Raw genomic sequence first — 18,673 nt, 5'->3', positions numbered from 1 at the left:
ACGTTTTGGCTAATGAACCCCAATCATACAGCACAAATACATATCATCTAAAATATATATATATATTATGTAAGTTATTTTTCTTCTGTAAAATATATTTTTTAAAGACTTTCATATATTTTAGATTCATTGTGCATGCAGTGAAATATTCAAAAGCTATTTTTGTTTTAGATTGTTTTAAAATTCATATTCTCAAAATATTAGAATATTCCACATGACCACTCAAAAGAAGGATTTATAATACAGAAATGTCAAACTTCTGAAAGGTTATGTTAATGTAGGCAGTATGCACTCAGTGACTACTAGAATACTTTTGAACAAATGTCTTCATCATCAATGGGGTGTGGCATGAAGGTGGTCAGCCTGTGGTACTGCTGAGGTGTTGTGGAAGCCCAGGTTTGCTTTGATAGGGGCCTGCTCCTCTGTGTTGAGTCTGGTGGTGTCTCTAGTCTCATCTTCCTCTTGACATCACAACACAGATTCTCTGTGGGGTTCAGGTCAGGCCAGTTTGCTGGTCAGTTAAGCCCAGTAATACCGTGGTCAGTACACCAGTTACTAGTAGTTTTGGTTCTGTCGGCAGGTGCCAAGTGCTTCTGGCTAAAGGAAATCAGCATCTCCATAAAGCTTGTCAACCTACGGAAGCACAAAGTGCTCTAAAATCCCCACTCAGGTAGATGGCTGAGTTGACTCTGAACTTGATAGGCTAAAACACACAGTGGACCAACACCAGAAATACAATGCAATGCTGGTTTTTCCCACACAACTCAATTGTAAACTAAAGATAGGAAAAAAAGTTTACACACACCTGAACCGATGGTTCTACTGATGACACCACAACAGGTAATTCAGGGCAGTCACCACTAGGGGAGCAAGTAGCACCATTTAAAAACTATTATTTTTGAGTGGACACCAGGGGGCAGTCTTGCAATGCTAAAATGAATGCATGCCCATTGGTCCCAAAATGAAATAAACACAATGAATTAAATACATTTAATGTATTACTAATATGCATTAACCTTTACATTTATTAATTTCATTGTGATTTATTTCAGAGGCTTATATATACTGTATATCATTTTGGTATCAATGATCTTCCATATAGAAGTTAATACAGGACACCTGGGTCTAGGCCTCTTACAGCAAAATGTATCGTGCTCTCACACCCAAGGGACACAATTCAATACACATTTTCTAATACTTAAGAAATCCACACTATTTTAAACGGAATAGCTTTATTAAAGCAGTTGAATCTCATACAGTACACGTTGTAGCTACTGGGGAGGGAGAAACTACCTGTACCATGTAGTTCACAGCACATCTCAAAAGAGATCTTTGTTTTAACTCTCAAATACCTGGAACGCGCCCGAGTCGCGTTAGATTTTAACCACTTTAACCATGATTTTATGCTTTAACTATTGAAAAATAGCAGATATACAAGCTCACAGCGCGGCACCGAGTGCCGCGCTGCGAGCTTGTAGATCTGCTATTTTTGAAAAATCGTGAAAATGTGTGCAAGTCTTTGAACATCTTTGACCCGAGCTTTGACCCGACTTCTAAATCCTTCTTCTAAATCATGTTGTTCTCAAACCTTTTCATGTCAAGGACCCCCGAAATTACATGTATTTGGCCGCGGACCCCCATCTCAAAATATGTTGTTCCAGGGACCCCCAGAAGCAAATATTTGAGTTACAAATATTCGCTTTTAAATAGATATATTCAAATACTTGCAAAAAAAAAATCTTGATTTTTCAAAAATAGCAGATCTACAAGCTCGCAGCGCGGCACTCGGTGCCGCGCTGTGAGCTTGTATATCTGCTATTTTTCAGTAGTTAAATCAGTCAATAATCCTAGGCCTAAATGGGTTAAATATGTGGAACATGGGCCAAGACAAACAAAGTACAGTTCACGATATTCCGCTCTACAGTTATCTCCAATCTACAGCAGTTGTCCCACAGCCCCATCCTACGATAGCTCTAAGTGCTTCATCTTCAAGTGCGTCTCCATCAGATGACGAGACATGCGTTCTGGTCCACTTCAGGTAGCTTGTGGGCTACTTCCTCTCGTAGTAGAACCATTGGTCCACTGTAAAGAGGGGGGAAAAAAAGAAACGTTGACAACACACCATCAACAGGATCCTCTTAGTTCAGGGGTCTTCAACGTTTTCAGGCCAAGGACCCCTTAGTCGAGAGAGAGATGAAGCAGGGACCCCCCACAACCCATAGATACCATATAGTTTCATCGTTTGACGGCACAATCATCATTGTATTTTGGGTTCATGTACATTTGTGTTTCCAGATATTTAACCACTCGAACCGTCAATACTTATTAAACTTGACCCTTCACTCTGTACTTAGTCTGCTCTTTTTCCCCTCTACACTAAACCTCTTTCCCGAAAATAGCCGATCTGCGAGGCGTTGTGAGCTTGTAGATCTGCTATTTTTGGCAAAAGTTCTCAGAATATGGATGCTAGGATTCAAGTGGTTAATATAGAAAAGGAGAAAAAAGCATCTATCACACAAAGATTTGTTGTAAATTAGACACAGACGTTTTGGGGTAGGGCAGAGCCAAAAATAAATGCTAATTGATCGGTTTGGACAAGGACTTAAGGAGGATTGATTTCAACATCATCAAAATGATAATATTAAGCACCACACGTTGACAACTTTACATTTACAGACGATCAGCTGGTCTGGCAAGATATTATTTACACGCTTTCTGGTTAATGAAGTGTCCCTGTACTGCTGTGTGCATTTACACTACTAAAGGTTTTTACAGCTACTGGCTGTAAAAACAAGAGGCAGGAGGCAGACAGAAGCCTGATTTTGCATGGCGAAGCATGGTGCTGTCTGCCGCGCACCGAACATAACAGATCTGCAAACCCAGAATACAAGCCAGATGAACAAGTTTTGGGTTTATAGATCTGCCCATTCTGCTGCTGAGAGAGAACTAGAGATGCATGACAACTTTAGGTCAACTTAAGCCAATTTTGTGCAGAACATAGCATGTTTTATGAACAACTGAAAACGTGAAGTTGCCATTTTATTATATGTCTTCTCACTCTCTCACTCTGCTCTAATTTGAGACACTGGCGCTGCCTACTGGAAAATCTTTTATTTATTTTTCTGCCGAGCCTTAATTTTCAGGCCAGTTGAGAACTCTAGTATAAATTAGACAACAGACCTTCACGACTCTGAGAGTGTTCAAATGGACCCAAAATAATCTGCAAGGATCCATTTGGTTCCACTCTCAGAGTTACAGACCCGTACAGCTCCATCTGGTTCCTAACTATGAATCACGCCCTGAAAACCCCCTCAATGACCCAACTTGGAGAACCAGCGGTTTGAAAGGTGAAATCAATAACCTTTATAATCATTCAGCTGGACATAAAAAGGAAGCTCCTTACCTGATGAGGGGATAAGGTCTTCTGTTCCACACGGACAGGTCTGAAAGTGGACAGATATACTATGTAAATATCTTGGATCAAAGAATAAAATATGTATGATATTTAACATAATGAATAATACTAGCAAAAACAAACTAGAAGAATCACACTGCGGTTGCATGCCCCTGCCAACTATAGCATATGCAGTGAAGACTTTGAAGGGATTTAACCCATTTAGGCCTGGGATTATTGAATGCTTTAACTATTGAAAAATAGCAGATATACAAGCTCACAGCGCGGCACAGAGTGCTGCGCTGCGAGCTTGTAGATCTGCTATTTTTGGCTTTAAGTTGAGAAAATGTGTGCAAATCGTTTGTAACTCAAATTTTGCTTCTGGGTGGTCCCTGGAACTAAATATTTTGAAATGGGGTCCGTGGCCAAATACATATTTTGGGGGTCCTTCACATGAATTAGTTTGAGAAGCACTGACATGGTAGTCTCTCAAGAACAGACTAACTGAGCTCCAGTTAAGTGAAAAGGACCTTTTCTTTGACGATGGCTAGCCAGACTGCTGACAAAGAAACATATATATATATATTTTTTAAACCTTAGAAGGATTCAAAAGACACTTGGGTCAAAATTCAAATTTTCCCTTTTTTTCGAAAATAGCAGATCTACAAGCTTGCAGTGCGGCACTCGGTGCTGTGAGCTTATATATCTGCTATTTTTCAATAGTTAAAGCATAAAATAATGATACACCCGGTCAAAATGGGTTTTAATGGATGTGTTTTGTGAGGTCACGGTGATCTTGACTTTGACCTCTAATAAGTTCATCCTTGAGACAGGCCAAGTGGACATTTGTGCCAAATGTCATGAAAATCTCCCAAGGCGTTCCTGAGATACCTCGTTCATAAGATGGGGACTGACAGAAGGACGGAAAAATGATGCCATAAAAAAAAGATGTATCATAGCCTTAAAAATCACACTCGTGTGAACTGAGCGGTGGTGTGTGTGTGTGTGTGTGTGTGTGTGTGTGTGTGTGTGTGTGTGTGTGTGTGTGTGTGTGTGTGTGTGTGTGTGTGTGTGTGTGTGTGTGTGCCCCCTGTGTGTGTGTGTGTGTGTGTGTGTGTGTGCCCCCTGTGTGTGTTTGTGTGTGAGTGTGCCTGGCCTATGCCTGGCCTATCCTGAACAACAGCGCCCCTCCCTTAACATGTGTGGTCAGAAAAGGTTACTGCAGGCTACATACCGGGAGACAGACAGACAGACAGACAGACAGAGACAGACAAACAGACAAACAGACAGACAGACCCACACACACGGCCACGTATAGGAGCGTTGTGACCACCGCTCAAAAATCAAGATAGTGGCTCCAACTGGCATGGTATCAACAGTGAGTCTGCAGTAGGGCATTAACCAAAAAGTCGACAAGTCGACTTCATTACACAAGTCGACTCCCACCAGGGAAAGTCGAAAAATTAAAAAATTAAAACAAACTAAAAATGTATTTTTTCATCATTATTTTTGCTCCATGTGTGTGTGTGTACAGCATTCAAACCGTAGGATTGCTTATCGTCAAGGAAAGAATGATTCCTTCCTTTTCCAACTGTGTTTTTTCAATGGAATTGAGCACAGGGTTTGGGGTTTTGTCTCCCGTTCACGCACAATGTGATGACGTCATCAAGTCGACATCAACTCAACTTTTTACTGAGTAGAGTCGACTTGCAAAAATCACAAGTCGTTAAATGCCCTAGTTTGCAGTTCTAATTGCAATGGGGAGTTCATTCTACATTTTGGGAGCCAGACAACGCTCCACACGTCCCAGACTCTTCTCCCTTCTGGCTCACAAACTGAGGAATGAACAACTCCTTTATTGCAATTAGAACTGCAGACTCACTCCCAATCTCCCGCCGTAATCTGAAGACACCTCTTCAGACTCCACCTTAGCCTGTGGCACTTGCTCTAGACAAGGCTTATGCAAAGTCTAAATTTAGATCATGCATGTTATATAAAGAGATGCCAGGTCATTGTTGACCTGGCATCCTATAGTGTGTATAGTTTCAATTTGGGATATTCTACTCTAAACGTATGATCCTAGATTACTATTTCTATGCATTTGATGCATTACCTTGTGCTTACTGTAAATCGCTCTGGATTAACCCATTTAGGCCTAGAATTATTGACTGCTTTAACCAGTGAAAAATAGCAGATTTACAAGCTCACAGCGCGGCACCGAGTGCCGCGCTGCGAGCTTGTAGATCTGCTATTTTTGAAAAAGTCGTGAAAATGTGTGCAAATCTTTGAATATATGTATTTTCAAAGCGAATGTTTGTAACTCAAATTTTGCTTCTGGGTGGTCCCTGGAACTAGATATTTTGGGATGGGGGTCCGTGGCCAAATAAACATAATTTTGGGGGTCCTTCACATGAAAAGGTTTGAGAACCACTGACATAGTAGTCTCTCAGTCAAGAACAGACTAACTGAGCTCCAGTGAAGTGAAAAGGACCTCTTCTTTGACGATGGCTGGCCAGATTGCTGACATAGAAACATTGGGTTTTTCAAAAAATCTTAGAAGGATTCAAAAGACACTTATAGAATCGGGTAAAAATTCAAATTTTCAGGACTTTTCAAAAATAGCAGATCTACAAGCTCGCAGCGCGGCACCATATCTGCTATTTTTTTTATAGGCCTAAATGGGTTAAGAGCATCTGATAAATGCCCAAATTGTAAATTGTATCATACCCACAATGCATTGCGAATAGCCAGAGGTGAGTGGGATCTAACGTTTAAATACTTTTTTTTTGGCCAACAGGGATGCATATACACTGTATGTATATTTTGATTATTTGACCCATTTCTATCCCGTGTTTTTCTTTTTCTTTCTATCCCGTGTTTTTCTCCTTAATCTTTCTCCATCTCTATCCCCCTCCCTTACCTACAAAAAAACTACACGTGATGTGACAATAAAGTTACTTCTGATTCTGTTTAGGTATTGTGTTAGAGATGGTTACATTGGGTCCGGGGATCTAGGCTCCAATGTAGCCCGACAGCGCGTCGCGGGTTCAAGACACGATCCAGACAGACTAACTCCACTCTAAATAAAGCCATGAAAAGACCAAAACATAAATGTAATGTAAAAAAACTAAAAGTAAAAAAACATTTAGGTTACATTTAGGAGCAAGTGCACTGAGCAGTAGCACGTTCCTTGTGAGCAGCTAGCTAGCTAGCTGTTCAAATCCAACAATGACTCACGAGTCTCCCCTCTCTCCTCATCAACATAAAGAACAGCAACTGCCAAAACATAATGTCTAAATACATAATAAACAATGGTTGCGTTTAGGCATTAGGTAAGAGATGTTTTAAGTTTAGGTATGGTTTTGGTGTGGTTAATGGCAGACACAGGCAGTGTGACCTAAAACTCTTGGTTCCGGAGCTTGTAGACATTGGAATGGATACTGGTACCAATTCAGGAGCCACACCCGAAACAAAAAGCTACTGACCTCATCAACAACAGCTTTGGCCTCCTGCGCCGAGCAGCAAAAAGGACTTTCACCAGTGGAGACGCATGTGTTTTTGCTGCATGGGGAGGAAAATACATGGTCATTCATTATCAAGAAGCTTAAACTGTTGCACTATCACACGTCTACTAAGACTCAGTGTACTTGGGATTACATTCTTTAAAGCAGCGATTCCCCAACACGTCGGTCTGGGCCCTGAGGATAATGCAAATAACTGCAATATACATCTATATATATATATTATTATTATTGTCTATAAATTCCAGAAACGGTGTCCGCCTGTGTTTACGCCCGTAGCCAATCACGGGCCGTGTATAACCGTGGCCAATCAGAGAAGGGCAAAAGGGTGACATCAAGGCAAGGCATATGTACGGCTGCATATGGGTAGTTATGTTGTGTCATGTTTCCTTTTTCTTCTTCTTCTTTAAAACCTTGACAAACAAGTTCCTACTGTGATACCGTCAATCAGCATAATAATAGTAATAATTACTATAATAGTAACTACTTACATTGATCCCAATATGGGAACCCATCGTCAAATTGAAATATTGGTCATCAAAGATTTTGTAATATGTGAAATATACCATACATACTGTAGCTGAAGCTATGAAGGAATGTACATGACGATCAAAATAAAAACATAATTTCAATAAAAAAAGCAATGCGACAAATACAAAAAGACATTATTGAAAAACAGCGCCCTCTTGATTACACTGATCCAAGCTGGAACACAATCGATCGATTGATCATTAAAATAAACATGCTCAGAAAATGCACACAGTCAACCCATCTGGCCACTTAGCATGTTTTGCTGAAGGCTTGGAACCGCTGCTTTAAAAAGGTAGGATTGTCACACAAAAAAGCAGCACGACGTGTTTCTGCTCGTAGTCTCATAGTCTCCTATTGTTGGTAAATCAGTCGTGGTGACGAGAACTTTAATCCATGTACTTTATAGCAGGGGTTTTCAAACTTTTTTGTCTCTGGGCACCCCTATAAATATTATTTTCATCCGAGGCACCCCTACATTATAATTTTCACTCCCAGCACCTTATATTTATAGCATATTGTCATTGTCGGGTGGAAACCTTGCATGTCCAAAACCGTTTGTTTTGTATTTATCATCTATACAATGTACTAAACTAGTGAAAACAGCAGATCTACACGCACACAACGCCTCGCGATGCGATCTACAAGGCGTGCTTGTAGATCGGCTGTTTTCACTAGTTTTGTGCGACAGTCTTGTATGATGAAGCAGGGCTTTACTTTACCAAAAGACACATACATTTGAAACTTGGAGATACAAGGTTTTGGCCAGATAGTGACGATATTTTAGTGATTATGTTATGAGGAAAATGTTGAGATAATTGCCATTTTGGTTAGAACTGACTGAAAATATGTTTGTACTTCAAGTTTAAAATGACACTAAATATTTCTTCAAGTGTCCAAATAAATTCCAAATATTATCAAATGATCTCGCGGCACCCCTTGACTGCCGTCGCGGCACCCCAGGGTGCCCCGTCACCCACTTTGAAACCCCCTGCTTTCTAGAGTGAGTTGCAGCCACCACTCTAGAGGAGTAGGTCGTTTGCATTCATGAACCGTTCTGGTACACCTATTCAAGTGGCCACTGAGTGTATGTGGCAGCGCGGTGTGGTCTGTGGCAGGCGGTAAGGGGAGAGTGGCACTCTGAGGCAGAAGGCATCATGGTCCAGCAGGAAGGAATGTGGTTTACCTGTTTGGAATCAGGCTGGTCGGCTGCCAGGCTATAAAAGCCTGGTAAGCCCTCCCTAATGATCTGGGTTAGGTTCCCCAATAGGCGGCCCGCGGGCCATTTGCGGCCCGCGGGGGGCTACTGTCTGGCCCCCACCAACCCCAGTAATAATGATGGTATAAGAGCAGCAACAACACTAGTATATCGTCGTTGTCGGGTGGAAACCTCGTATCTCCAAATTTGTACGTTCTTTCGCAAATCATACAAGGCCGTCGCACAACAGTAGTGAAAACAGCAGATCTACAAGCACACAACGCCTCGCACCGCGAGGCGTTGTGTGCTTGTAGATCGGCTGTTTTCACTAGTTTAAATCATTTTTAAAATGATAAATTCAAAACGAACGGTTTTGGACATAAAAGATTTTCACCCGACAACAACGAAAACTGACGCTGGAGTAGTGGGAACGCCACCATCGCCCCCTGCAATGTTGTGGCCCTCGGCTTGGTACCCGAGACATAATTCAGCCCTTGGGGAAAACTAATTGGGGAACCCTGGTCTAGGTTGTCTGGTGTTTTGACAGGGAGAATGGGGCCACTGCGCTGAAAGAGTGTGACATTACTGGACTATCCCTTGGTCAATAATCTAACGTCCGTTTCCTTATTAAACTTTTGAGGTTGTATGTATTGGCATGGAGAGCAGCTTATTTTACGTATCACAAATGGACAGACAGTAAATTAGACAATGTTGAAAGCAAAACCCTGCCACCGTCAGTTCACTCCAAACAAGGCCCTTTAACTAAATGCTCTACTTACCAGTTCAGTCCTCCAGCATTGGTCTTTTGAGAGATGAGGGCTTTCCAAAAGGTGTTAGTGCTCTTGATTGTCTCAATAGCGAAGTCCTGAAAACAGAATAAAAGCAATCGTTAAATTAAGTAAAATATGTCATCATATGTTGCAACATATCTGAAAGGTTCATTTAGAAAGATGTGACCAAGTCATAATGTGAGGTACCTTGTCTTTGAATTCTCCATTGAAGGCAAACTGGTTCTCTGGTTTCCCATCTGGAACTTTGTACCTCCTGAACCAGTCGACTGTGGCGTCCAGGTAGCCAGGTTTCAGTCTTTGTACGTCACTAATATCTAAAAATCACAAAAGAGCCGTTTGTTTAGACCAGGGGTGCCCAAAAGGTAGATCGTGATCTACCAGTAGATCACCAAGGGTGTGCAGGTAGACCACATGACATGCCTCTAAAAATATATAATTAAAATATTAAAAGAATATGTCAATATGACATCAAGAAGGGCCTGTCAGCTCTCTTCATGCCTTCTAAAGTAGGCAAACCTCCAATGCAATACTTTGTTCAAGAGTCAGTAGCATTACAAAGAACCCCAAAACCTACCACTTCCATACAGAATGGGATGAAGACATTTCCCCCAGTATTTCCCATTTATTTCCCCCTTACAGTAAGTGTGTTTGTCTAAAATGTAAGGCCAGTGCTGCTATTCCAAAGCCTCCCTCAGGCCCTCAGCTAAAACATTTTGGATGGGTAGATCATGTTGAGCTAGTCCTTTTAAAAGTAGATCTCACGTCAAAAAATCACACTGAACTGAGCGGTGATGTGTGTGTGTGTGTGTGTGTGTGTGTGTGTGTGTGTGTGTGTGTGTGTGTGCAACAGCGCCCCTCCCTTAACATGTGTGGTCAGAAAAGGTTACTGCAGGCTACGGACACGGAGACAGACAGACAGACAGACAGACAGACAGACAGACCCACACACACGGCCACGTATAGGAGCGTTGTGACCACCGCTCAAAAAGTGTGGGCACCCCTGGTTTAGACTATAGTTTAGACTCCCCAATCCCCTACAACGAAGGGACTGTCTCAGTTTACACCTTTGTTTGGTCTTCCATGTTTGATGGAGAAGGCCGCTTCTCGCCATACAGATACAGTATGATGAACAGACGCATGGAGTACAGAGCAACTGCACACAGTTTTTCTAACATTTTCAACCTATCCACAACTTTCCAACATCCCATCGTGCATTGCGCAGAAGTTGCACGGAGCTTCCGGCTCCGCAGCCGAGTGTGATCTACAAGCTCACAACGGCTGCGACGTGTGCTTGTATGTCTGCTGTTAACCGGAAGTGTGGTGCAAAGAATTCTCCAGTAAATTCCCGCGGAAAGAGGTGGATAGAGGGCAGGATTTCAGCTGATAACGGGAGACCTTTGTTATAAACACGTAATTTCAATAAACACTTGCTAGCATTATCAAGAGTACATTATCTTTTTTGGCACTCGAGTGGCACAGTGGTTCAAATCCACTGTGGTACATTTGGCTTTGTAAAGCGTCTACACGAACATGAACAGAACAGGACACGAACAGGTCACCGACTGCGTGTAATCATACGGGCTGGGGCAGCACAGATCAGCAGGGAGTGTTGGGTGGGAAGAGTAGGCTCTGCGTACTCCCGGTGAGGGCTCCTCAATGGCAGGTGAGTCAGAAATGTGTGTGGGGAGGACTCAATTGGTATAACGGAGAAAACAGGGTAAAAAGAAAAAAAATAAAGGTTTTAGTATCAAGTTGCTCTATATGTAAAGGGAAGATTGTGCTTACTGTTGAAGCTGCTGGCTTCAGGGTCTTCTACGTTGATTGCAATGACTTTCCAATCAGTCTCACCCTCATCAATCATGGCCAAAACTCCAAGTACCTTCACCTTGACCACCTCACCTCGGGAACACACCTAGAACAATGTCAAGTCAAACATATATATAAACATCCTATATACCAGGGGTCTTCAACATTTTCAGGCCAAGGCCCCTTAGTTGAGAGAGAGATTAAGCAGGGACCCCCACAACCTGTTCATAGATTCCATATAGTTTCATCGTTTGACAGCACGATCATCAGTGTTTTTTGGATTCATGTCAATTTGTGTTTTCAGATATTTAACCACTTGAACTGTCAATACTTAAACTTGACCTTTCATTCTGACCTTTTCCCCTCTACACCAAACCTCTTTGCTGAAAATGGCCGATCTACAAGCTCACAGCCTCGCAGCGCGAGACATTGTGAGCTTGTAGATCTGCTATTTTTGGCTAAAGTTCTCAGAATATGGACGCTAGGATTCAAATCGTTAATATAAAAAAGGAGAAAAAAAGATTCTATAACACAAAGATTTGGCGGACCCCCTGTAGTAACTCTGAGGACCCCCTAGGGGTCCCGGACCCCCTGTTGTAGCAACGATGCACAAAATTCACGGTTCGGTTCGGTTCGATATTTTGGTGTCACGGTTCGATACTTTTTCGATACAAAAAATAAACAGAAACGTCCTTTATTTATAAACGTATTATAACTATGTATTTTTGGGTTTTAACTTTGAACAATTCGGTACCCAACCTATAGGGTAGTGGTTCTCTAAGTGGGCTCTGGGGACCCCTAGGGGTCCTTGAGGGGGTTCCAGGGGAATGTGGATGTGGAGTGGTATTGTATTGTATTGTTCGGTACAGGGTCATTCGGTTCGATGTTTCTCGGTTCGATTCGATTTTCGGTTCGATATGTTGCACCCCTAATAAACATCCTATATACAGTATATATGTTACAGTACAAGTGGGAAAACAGTACAAGTGAGAAAACATTTAGCACTAAGGGTAGGCCATGGGGTTCACCATGCCAAATGGTAAAGGACTAGGTCGGGGTGCCAGCTGAGCGAGCAGTCAAAAAAAAAAAAAAAAAAACAATAACAATGCGAATGGGAGGCAGACGCTCTCCGTGTTACATTTTCTCGCTTGTAAGGCTGGGACTTTAACTGATTAATTGCGATTAATTAATTACAGAAAATTAACGTGATTAAAAAAATTAACGCATTTTAATTGCACTTAGTTTTTGCACCACAGAACCTTCAGTTTCGGGCATACCGTTCATAGCAATGCACCAACCAAAAGAGACAACAAACGCAAAGGGAGAAGTAGCGCTTTGCTTGGCCCAGTGGATGCGAAATTTTGATTCACTCGTACAACAAAATGTGTTTTACTTGAAAAAAAAATGCTTCTCAGGTCAAATATTGATGTGCGATTAAATGCGATTAATTAATCACAGAGCCTGTAATTAATTAGATTAAAAATGTTAATCGCATCCCAACCCTAAAAATAAGTAATCCATCCCCTGTACATTAAATATATGTAATCGTTGTTAACCGGAAAAGCTATTTCATAGATGTATCATAACCAAGCTGGGGGTCGTTAACCACCGGCTCAGTCGTTGGATAATCAGACATATTTAGAAGTATAAGCAGCTGTTGTACCTTACTACCGATCTCACAAACATCGATGGGGTCGTTGTCACCACAGCAGCCAGTGTCTCCATCTTTGTGTCCTGGGTCTTCCCATGTCTACACAGACAGCAAAGAATTATAATCAGAATTAGGTTATAGAGTGCTACAATTTGGTCATTCCTCATTCTGTGTAGGGTGCAATACTGGTGGCAGAGCGTATTATTTATAAGGATATCCTGGTTAAGCAGCTTGTGTACATACTTTCCCCCCCCCCACACATAACAGTTATAATAGCATTCAGAGAAATGGTTGCATTGTATGTTACTTGCTGTTCGAACTGAGGTAGGCAAGATGAGCTTGTTTTAATCAAGGACTATGGTCTTGGAAATGATTAGCAAATTGCAGCCAGGCGAAACTTTAATTGGATCACCTTGTCTCATGGGATCTAAAAGGGGCAAATAATGGAAAAGCTGTCTACCTGTATGTTCTTGGGGTCCGCATCAATATGCCGACGGGCCGGTATTCCGACACTAAAACTAACCCTAACTCTACCCCCAACCCTAAACCTAACCTCAGTAAACCTTACCTCAGTAACTAACCTGCCGACGCTAAGTAACTAACCTGCCTTACGCTAAGTAACTAACCTGCCTTACGCTAAGTAACTAACCTGCCGACGCTAAGTAACTAACCTGCCGACCATGTCGGAACAGCGGATAGTCGGGATAGTGAGCGGACCCCATGTTCTTGCCCATGTGCTCAGAGCATTAATGCGCTAATGAGCACTACTGTTAGTTGAATTTATCTTTTTTGGTTGAATTTTTTTGTTGCACCATAAAAATAAACAATTTAGTTCTTTGTTGTACTGCTTTGGCCCCGTCTCACTTCTGCAAAAGAGGTTTCATACATCAATGTGACTCTCCTTGTAATTAAAGGTTACATATTTTCGGGAAAATGAGCTCAAGTGGAGTTAGGAGGTTTTGACCGAAGGGCTTTTTGGTTCAATATTATTTTAACCAACACACAGACGTAAAGGGCGTTCAATAGCACATATTCATGGAAAAAAAGAGGGCCAATCGGGTGGAGTTGGCTGGTTTGGCAGAAAGTGTGGAGTTAGGAGGTTTTGTCCCAAGCACTTTTTACTACTTTCTATTGTTTCAATATTATTTTAACCAACACTCAGCTGTAAAGGGTGTTCAATAGCCCTGATTTATGTCAAGAAATCTAAAACCTAAAAAATTTAGTTAAGAGGTTTTGGCCAGACAGTGACGATACTGTTGGTGACAAGTATTACAGTACTTTGCTTTAGATCACGATACCGCTAAATCAACTGTTTTGAAATTAAAACTTTAATAAAATAAACAATGCAATATCCTGGAACAGATTTAACATGCACCGCATCTGGCAGGTAAGCGTTTCCCCGATTTAGCCTCTCAGTGACTATATACGTTTGTTTCCATAGTCGCCATACATATATACATACAGTTTATTTTCCTAAAACGCAATGGGTTCCCTCGCTGATTTACAATTTGTATTCCCCTCTCCGCAGAGCTTGCATCAGCCTAAGAGCGCTTAGTGTCAAATAAATCTATTCAATAATATTAACCAGGATAATGTTCCAATTTAACATGTCAAAGCAAATTAGATGGAGAAATAATTCCTGCTAACGGGTCGAAAAACTAACCTGTGGTATCGCTCCATAGTTCCATATGTACCCTTTGTGTGGAAATACGTTGGCAACATAACGCAGTTTACCCTTCTTCACATCTTGCTTTATTGGGTTCAGAGGGTCTTTTGTAGCGATCTGAAAGTAAACATGGTTAAAATGAAGTTATTAGTATTTTCTCATCACCTTTGATGACTGCCAAATAACTAAGTGTGTTAATGTAGGCCTATTACTTAACTATGTGCGACTGTGTACATTTTTACAATAATGAATTTGTATAATAATATATGGTCCCAAAACATTTTTGAGGTCATTTGAGGAGCCTACCTCCATCTTTGCATTAGTCCATCTTGGTACCTCGACGACCACGTTAAAGATGTTCTGGACGAGAGAAGAAGAGATATTTGTCACAATGATATCCGTCAATTTATTAGAAAGGTAAAATTGTAATCATTACAACATTGCTCCTATTAATCGGTCTCAATTCTGATTTAAGCGCATGCCATTGTGTTACATATCAAGCTGAACAAAACAAAACAAAAATACAGAATACTCAAATTATTAGGCCGGACTCACACATATGCGTGAAACATCTTCTGCGTATCGTCTGAGAATGAGGGGGGAGGTCCAATGCATTGTCAATGGAAGGTTGTTTGGTTTTTTGTCGTTGCCGTGTCTCTAGCTCAACCACAGGCTGTCTTTTGGCCAAGAGACACGGCAACGACAAAATACCAAACAACCTTCCATTGACAATGCATTGGATCCGCCCCTCCCCCGTCAATCTCAGACTACACGGACACGATAGCTGTCGCAACTGTGTGTAGGGCGCCTTACCATTTGCATTTACAATCATCATTATGTCTGAGGATGGCTTTGTGTGAAATGAAACATAGATATTACACATACGGCATTAGTTGTTACTGATAAGAGCAATCACATTAGATATTGGACTGGGCAGGTACAGAGTAGAGGCCATTGCCCCGGCAGACTATGAACCTTGCTGTTCTCCACAGGAAAACTGTGCTAAACAGAAAGGTTTCATTTTCTTTGTCTTTTCTTTACTCGTGTCATTTTACTGAATATAGGATAGTGTAGAGCAAGGGTCTTCAACAGGGGATCCTCAAATCGCAAATCAAATCGCAGAAATAAATTGCACAGGAAAGTGAGGTCTTTGAACTGCGAACATTATACAATTATACATCATATAATAATAAACATGATATCAAATATAATATGGATCAAAATAGAAAAACATCTGCGCGATTTAATTTTTTTTTTTTTTTTTCGGGAGCGGGATGTGAACGGGAGTGATTTTGACCAGGAGCGGGATGGGACCAGGAGTCATTGTACAGGAGTGGGACAGGACAGGACAGGATTTATCTTTTTACTCTGGCCCAGGATTGGGATGGGACAGGATTTTTTCTGCGGGAGTGGGACGGGACAGGAGTGAAAATTCACTCCTGTGTCATCCTCCAGTGTAGAGAGACAGGCAACCGTGCGCAGAGAGAGAGGAGAGACATGCGAAACAAGACGGGAGTTGGATTTAAACTCAGGTGCTCTCGCTCACAGTCACAGCACAGAGCATTATGGTCTGCACACTGTACTGGCTGAGTGACCAGGCACCCTGCCTGAACAGTTTCATTTATACTCATTTGAAAACCAGCCTCTGGTCAAAATACTTCAGTAAAAGTCCAAGGTGGAAGTTCAGTCCCAACCACCCTGGTCATCATTATGCAACCAGTGGATATGAATTAAAGCGATGATTTTATTTTACCTGGCCTTCATCAGCATACATTGGTATGTCATGGAATGGTGAGATGTACTTTCCTTCAGCATTTTCTGTTGAGACAAAATAATCACACACTCCGTTAACACAGAGAGCACAGACGAGTCGTGTGTGTTACGATTATATAACAGGTACACAATAAATGACTACAGTGGTTCTATTGTGAGAATCCCTCCCCCTTAAGGGTCTTTGGGGGTTTCCAGGGGGTCCACAGCTAAAGGATTAATAGTTAGGAACCAAATGGATTCAGAAGTGTACAAATGGGCCCGGCCAGTTTTATGGGGAGTGTGGGTCTAAAAACTGGGGGTCATTTCCAACTTTTTGTATTATGTTTTGACACTTGCTTTGACAATGTAAACATGTGTCTTCTCATGCCAATAAAGCTCCTTTGAATAGAATTGAAATAATTAAAAAAGTATGATAAACCACTAAGTTATTAAATGTCCATTGCCCAAATGTCTTAAAACTGTGTTCCTAGATGTTGTCTAGGAAAGGTCAGTCAACTGCAGAGAGCCAGAGACCCCATCAGTAAGGGCTTTGTATTGTACGTTGCAGTAGTGAGTTACATCAGATGCATTTGCAGGCCAGAGAGGGCGTTGTCTTTCCACAACGCATTACCCTGGAGGTAAATACGAAACCAGATATATAGGCTACTACAGTGAAGACACATCTAATCTCAGAAATCAAACCCTAGTTCATTCCTCAAATGATCATGATGCCCCAATTTACTGCATCTATCATCATGATTATTGGGTAGTAAAGATGCAATTACCTCATAAAACTTGAGGATAAGGACTGTAGCTTTAAATGTGGGGTAATACAAAATCGTGCTGCCACAACCCGGACAGACCGGCATCATCTTTAGCCTGGCTTGGCCAGACTATATACTAATGCAGCTAACTAACCACCTTGTTTTAACATGGGTGGATTGTCTGGCTGAGCTAGCCTAGTACAATCTGCCTGGAACAATCACAAATTCACAGACAACTTCGTTGTTGTACGTGGTGGTCTATTGGTCTAACCCACCCACCAATGGATAGAAGTGACACGTGGGATCATTGTATGTGGTGAAACCCCCTAGGACTGTGGGAGCTTTATGGGACTTCTTCGAGTCGATTCCCACAACTAGACGAGCTAAAAAGAAACATAAAGACGTAAAAAGCAGTGACTTACTGAAGAACAGGCGGTAGCTCAGGGTGTTGGGGTTCCCCCTCTCCTCGACCGTGAAGCTCATGGTGGTTTTATTCACGGTGGTTTTGCGCTGCGCGGACCGGTAGATTTCACTGATGCTTCGGCTCAGAATGAAGCTCTGTGAAGCTCGCGTCACCGCCAAGGCTTTCCGCACGAAGTGCAGCGTGGAAAGCATTTGGTCTCTATTTGCTGCTCTTTGTTAATATCCGGTCTGACCCACTTACTGCATCCGGTACTTTTCACGCACACATAAATGTACCGCTAAACCTTTTCCGTGTCCGCTCTGGATCGGATCTGCGATCTTCAAAGTGAAGCAAATAATCCCCAGTTGAATGAACGTTGTCGTGCGCACGCGCAGTATCGCTCGCCCCAAATGGACAGATCTGTAAGCGGAGGACGAGTCGCACCGGGACAAGTAGCGACGCGTCGTGAGCTTGTAGATCTGTGCTCGTTGGCGAGCGAGCGATGCCGTCGTACGAGGGAATGATAGAGCTTGTGCGAGCGAGGTGCGTTTGTTTTTGCCCAGGCGATTCGCCGATTTATCCAAGAATACCAATTTTATCATAAAACAATGCATCTTTGAATGAAATAAAAATGAAACCAAATAAAATGAAGCAAGTAAAAGAAAATAATAAATCAAATTTAAGCTTCCAAATTTACTGTGCATCTATTACGAATTATTGTTGTGTTTATTATTGTGACAAATGTACAAAGTGTTATAGGCCTACAGTTTTAAGGGGTGACTCGATATGATTGATTGAATACTTTATTGGAAGTTTGCATAGGAAAAAGTACAGGACAATAACAGTTCACTGATATAAGGTCAACTAAAAGGATTTGAACCACAAGAAAACTCAATGGCTTGTTTAAATTCGGGTCCTTTTAGTACTCAATTCACAATTCATATACTTTCGTTTGTAATAGGGTTTCTACTAGAGTTTGAATCAATAATGTGTGCAATGTAAATATAAGAAAATACAGCCCAAATACATCAGCAATAGCAAATCAAAGAATGCCTGTCCTACATATTCATGGTTTAAGATACAGTAATAAGAGTATACAATACAAGTTCACCATAAGAGAATTAAAATAAAATAAAATGTAAATCAAAACCCAAATACGTAAACAATAGCATTTTTTTTTTTTTTTTTTTACCAGTTGA

General features: G+C 41.5%; 1 protein-coding gene across 1 annotated transcript; it reads right to left on the bottom strand.

Annotated features, from left to right (window-relative positions):
* Positions 1–1,862: 1,862 nt before the first annotated feature.
* Positions 1,863–17,621, bottom strand: ppa1b (inorganic pyrophosphatase 1b). Its single transcript, XM_080739706.1, has 11 exons — positions 17,494–17,621; positions 16,309–16,373; positions 14,862–14,915; positions 14,553–14,672; positions 12,902–12,988; positions 11,218–11,344; positions 9,619–9,746; positions 9,421–9,506; positions 6,880–6,955; positions 3,404–3,443; positions 1,863–2,082 (listed from the first exon to the last, which is right to left on the bottom strand). Exons 1-11 carry the CDS (start codon positions 17,552–17,554, stop codon positions 2,051–2,053), a joined length of 876 nt encoding a protein of 291 aa, XP_080595832.1. The 5' UTR covers positions 17,555–17,621; the 3' UTR covers positions 1,863–2,050.
* Between the last annotated feature and the right edge of the window lie 1,052 nt (positions 17,622–18,673).

The sequence above is a fragment of the Nannobrachium achirus genome (assembly GCF_963921795.1).
Source record: "Nannobrachium achirus genome assembly, chromosome: 13".
NCBI classification, from domain to species: Eukaryota; Metazoa; Chordata; class Actinopteri; order Myctophiformes; family Myctophidae; genus Nannobrachium; species Nannobrachium achirus.
The sequence above is the reverse complement of the archived record's forward strand: the minus strand, read 5'-3'. Positions and strand labels throughout refer to the sequence as shown.

Bases quoted from the DNA above. Each gene is read 5' to 3' on its own strand.
- ppa1b (XM_080739706.1), bottom strand. From the start codon at position 17,554: ATGAGCTTCACGGTCGAGGAGAGGGGGAACCCCAACACCCTGAGCTAC. The intron at 12,989-14,552 runs GTTAGTTTTTCG...CTGTCTGTGTAG, and splicing joins ACTATGGAGCGATACCACAG to ACATGGGAAGACCCAGGACA. The intron at 11,345-12,901 runs GTACAACAGCTG...ACATTGTTCTAG, and splicing joins TTTGTGAGATCGGTAGTAAG to GTGTGTTCCCGAGGTGAGGT.